The following is a 3,933-nucleotide window of genomic DNA, read 5'->3' on the forward strand; positions in this document are numbered from 1 at the left end:
CATGCAATATAAAGAAGTAAAGACATAAATTCAATAAAAATTTTATTTATTTATTTATCCTACACACGAGCATCCCGGTAAGTGGAACGCTCAGCTGGCCACCCAGACCTCCTAACGTGCCTACAACTCCCGGCGTGCCTTGACACTCCCAGGCTCCCTTACAGGCCAAGGTGGAAGGGGAGGGGCTAGTAGAGCTGCCGCCTGTGAGTTGTAGTCCTGTTGCGAGGGAAGGCGGGGCTATGAGAGATTGGTGGATCCCTATTCAATGAAAACGCAGATCTTGTTGAGCGCCGGGCCGAGAAACCAATGGGCGTGCGGTTCACAGGAGGCGGGACTTCCGTCAACGAAGTCGTGGTGAGCGGCTGCGCGAGGGCGGCCACTTCCTTTCCTGAGTGGCGGCGAGAGCGGAGGGTGCGCCATGAAGGCCTCGGGCACGGTAAGACGAGCGCGGTGGGGCTGGGGGCCGGGAAGTGCGACGCGGATCGAATCCGGGACCCCGGCAGGCGGCGTGGGCCTCATAGGGGGAGCGTGAGCTCGGTTTTGTCTCGCGCTACCGCGTGCCGCCGCCTTCAGGTGCAGCCAACATGGCGGCCATTGCGGGCGCCGCGTGGGGAGGCTGGTGCCATGCTCCCGGCCGGCTTGGGAATCTGGGGGTCCAGAGAGGCGGGGCTTCCTTTCCGGGGGAAGGGACGAGTGGCGCGACTTGGACGCTCGACCACCGGAACCTTGTTGAGCCTCCGAGTCTCTGGGATTTTTTTGCAAAAGGACACGGTGGGAGGATGCAATGATACTGGTCTCCTGGGGTGGCTGTGAGAGAAGTAGAAGGAAACTGTAAACCCTCGGGCCCCACGGGGGTCACGTACAGCTCTCCAGCGTCAGGCCAGCTGCATCGGGCCCTTCCCGAACAGGTAGCCCGCGGGGCTGATTAGTCAGATTGGGAGGTGAGAGTACGAGCTCAGTTTGGGGATAATTGGTGCTATTTTCTTACATTAGTGAAATAGTAAGCCCTTTATAGATACGTTCCTTTGTACTGTATCGCAGGGTTTGGTCTTGGCCGACATCTTTGTATAAACAGGGAGTTTCCACTGGGAAGTCCAAACCCCTTGGACTGCTGCTCGGGAAACTGAGGCAGCTGCAGGTCCCATGGCAGCAGGGCTGGGGAGGGAACTGGATTTTTGTCCTGGTTCTGCCTGGAGTTTGCTGTGAGATCCCAGGCTGGTCACTGTCTGTGGGCTCCCGAGTAAAAGGACTTTGGAAAGATGTAGTGAGCTGCAAAGATGCCATAGAGTTAAGAGGCTGCTGGCCTAGGCTTCAGCTTTCCCCGGGAATATAAACGCAAGGGGAATGGACAGCGAGATTGACAGCCCTGCCCAGCTTTCCAGACAGAGCACAGGCAAAGAGCACCTTAGTTAATCCTCTGTGCCCTCAGCCCCTGTCGTGGAAAGGTTCGGACAGTGGCTTGACTCTGTCATCAGGATTCCACATGGATGCTCTGGGATGGAATAGTCTTCTCGATCTCCTGATCCGTACTGGGGAGGGGAGCAAGGAGGGGAGCAAGGTCCATTTTCACAGTTGCCTCAGAGCTCTGGGCCGGGCCTCCCCTCATCCCTTTTTCTCTTTCAGCTACGAGAGTACAAGGTGGTGGGGCGCTGCCTGCCCACCCCGAAGTGCCGCACTCCGCCGCTGTATCGCATGCGAATCTTTGCACCTAATCATGTTGTCGCCAAGTCCCGCTTCTGGTACTTTGTTTCTCAGCTGAAGAAGATGAAGAAGTCTTCGGGGGAGATTGTGTACTGTGGACAGGTACGCAGCGCTGAGACCGGGCGAGGTCTGGCGCGGATTTACACGTTGCTGTGGGGGCGTTCCTCACTGCACAGAATTCCCAGGCTTCACAACCCCTAGGCTGTTCGTATGTGCTGGTTAGGCCCCAGGTCAGCCTGGGACGGATACCTCTGTGCCCTTTTCCTAATGTGGGAGCCCTGGGCGCCAAAAGGTGTGGCCGACATGCTGGGACACCTGGGCTGAGTGGGCGCTGAACTCTGCATCATATGGCTGCACCGAATGGCAGCTGGTTTTCAAAGGCTGGGAAAGGGCACGAGAGAGACCTGGGGCTGGGCTCTCCTTGGAGCAGTGGGGGCAGCTGGTAAGCGAGGGCAGCTGGTCAGCAAGGGTGGTAGAAGCTGGGCCTGGGCCACTCCCCACGCCAACGTTAGCCGGTTTCCCTGGCAGGTGTTCGAGAAGTCCCCGCTGCGGGTGAAGAACTTCGGCATCTGGCTGCGCTATGACTCCCGCAGCGGCACCCACAACATGTACCGGGAGTACCGGGACCTGACGACCGCAGGCGCCGTCACCCAGTGCTGTAAGCCGCTGGTGGCCACAACCCGGTCCCGCCTTTACATCTTTTTTTTTTTTTTAACGTTTTATTTATTTCTGAGAGAGAGACAGCGTGAGCAGGGGAGGGTCAGAGAGAGAGGGAGACACAGAATCTGAAACAGGCTCCAGGCTCTGAGCTGTCAGCACAGAGTCCGACACAGGGCTCAAACCCACGAACCATGAGATCATGACCTGAGCCAAAGTCGGATGCTCAACCGACCAAGCCATCCAGGTGCCCCCCGGTCCCGCCTTTAGACTCCCCTTGGAGGATGGAACTCATCTGCCTGTGGCTTCCTACTCGTTCAGACCAAGGCTGGATGGGAAGTGGGTGGCAAGGCCATTGGGATGCGGAGGCAGTGTTCGCTAAGGGGACAGGAATGGAAAGGATGCTCCGGGTGCACCTTGTCCTGGAAGCTGGCAGCAGGGGGACCCTTGGAGCTGATCGCCCGTGTAGACAGGATTCCCACCCAGAATCTAGCCCAGGCCCCGTCTGTTAGGATGCGGTGCCATCCTAGTGGCAGGTTACCTGCCGGGGCTGGAACTCAAGCACCTCAACCCAAGAACTGCTGTTTCTTGTAATAGCGGTTTAAACAGAGGTGCTGACAGTAAGTGGATCTCGTCGCCTTTGGGGGGCGGTGGCCGTGCTCCTCAAAGTGAATTTGGAGGTTCTACACCCCTGCTGGCCCATGTTGGTTCGGATCCTTCTGGGTCAGCACTTGATGGGAGGTTTAAGGAGCGCGCAGGGCCCCGTGGTACACGCTCACCCTGCCCCTCCCGCAGACCGAGACATGGGCGCCCGGCACCGCGCCCGCGCCCACTCCATCCAGATCATGAAGGTGGAAGAGATCGCAGCCAGCAAGTGCCGCCGGCCAGCTGTCAAGCAGTTCCACGTGGGTGCCTTGGGGGCCCTGCTGCTGGGTGGGCTGGGGGAGGGGTCTCTCTTGGAGCGTGGAGGTGGCCTAGCTGCTCCCCTGTCCCCCAGCTCCAGGAGCTGCGGGGAGGCACTGGGTTTGACGCAGGAGCCCCGTGGGGGGTGGCCACACCTCAGTGGTCCCTGGAAGACCAGGTTAAGAGGCTCTGTCCCCTCACCCGCCTCTCCTTACCACAGGACTCCAAGATCAAGTTCCCGCTGCCCCACCGGGTCCTGCGTCGCCAGCACAAGCCACGCTTCACCACCAAGAGGCCCAACACCTTCTTTTAGATGCACAGCCTCCCTGGCCCTGGGTCCACCCAAATAAACTCCTTGTGGAAACCAGGGTGCACAGAGATGCTTGTGTTCTTTGTACGCCCTGCAGAACTCAAAAGGGCGCAGCCAAGCTGTGAGTCCTCTGCTCCGGGATGGTCCTCCTCTTTTGAAGTGGGGCCCAGACGCCTGATTTCTCCAGAAGGGGAGCCCTAGGAATGAAAAGGCCACACCCCCAAGCCCTCTCCTTCCTTCTCTGCTCCCCAGGACTCCAGCCAGCCAGAGGCCATCAGGGGCAGGGTCCGAGAGCCAGAGGCCCCGGTTTTCAGCCCCATCAGATGGCTCTCCACTTTGGAGTACATCGCAGGCCACAGGTG

At 59.0% G+C, this 3,933-nt stretch overlaps 1 protein-coding gene and 1 non-coding gene across 2 annotated transcripts; both read left to right on the forward strand.

Moving 5' to 3' along the window:
* Nucleotides 1–337: 337 nt before the first annotated feature.
* RPL18A (ribosomal protein L18a) lies at nucleotides 338–3,628 on the forward strand. Its single transcript, XM_077777261.1, has 5 exons — nucleotides 338–436; nucleotides 1,624–1,803; nucleotides 2,230–2,359; nucleotides 3,154–3,263; nucleotides 3,482–3,628. The coding sequence occupies exons 1-5, from the start codon at nucleotides 419–421 to the stop codon at nucleotides 3,572–3,574; spliced, it is 531 nt and encodes a 176-aa protein (XP_077633387.1). The 5' UTR covers nucleotides 338–418; the 3' UTR covers nucleotides 3,575–3,628.
* On the forward strand, nucleotides 2,917–3,049 carry LOC144242449 (small nucleolar RNA SNORA68). The gene has a single exon (XR_013338344.1). It is a non-coding gene; the product is annotated as a small nucleolar RNA SNORA68 (small nucleolar RNA).
* Nucleotides 3,629–3,933: the final 305 nt, after the last annotated feature.

Source organism: Crocuta crocuta, unplaced genomic scaffold (assembly GCF_008692635.1).
Source record: "Crocuta crocuta isolate KB4526 unplaced genomic scaffold, BGI_CrCroc_1.0 scaffold77, whole genome shotgun sequence".
Classification (NCBI taxonomy): domain Eukaryota; kingdom Metazoa; phylum Chordata; class Mammalia; order Carnivora; family Hyaenidae; genus Crocuta; species Crocuta crocuta.

What these genes read in the sequence shown, in the direction of transcription:
- RPL18A (XM_077777261.1), top strand. An exon ending in AGATTGTGTACTGTGGACAG is followed by an intron (nt 1,804 to 2,229) that starts GTACGCAGCGCT and finishes TTTCCCTGGCAG; the next exon opens with GTGTTCGAGAAGTCCCCGCT. An exon ending in CAGCTGTCAAGCAGTTCCAC is followed by an intron (nt 3,264 to 3,481) that starts GTGGGTGCCTTG and finishes TCCTTACCACAG; the next exon opens with GACTCCAAGATCAAGTTCCC.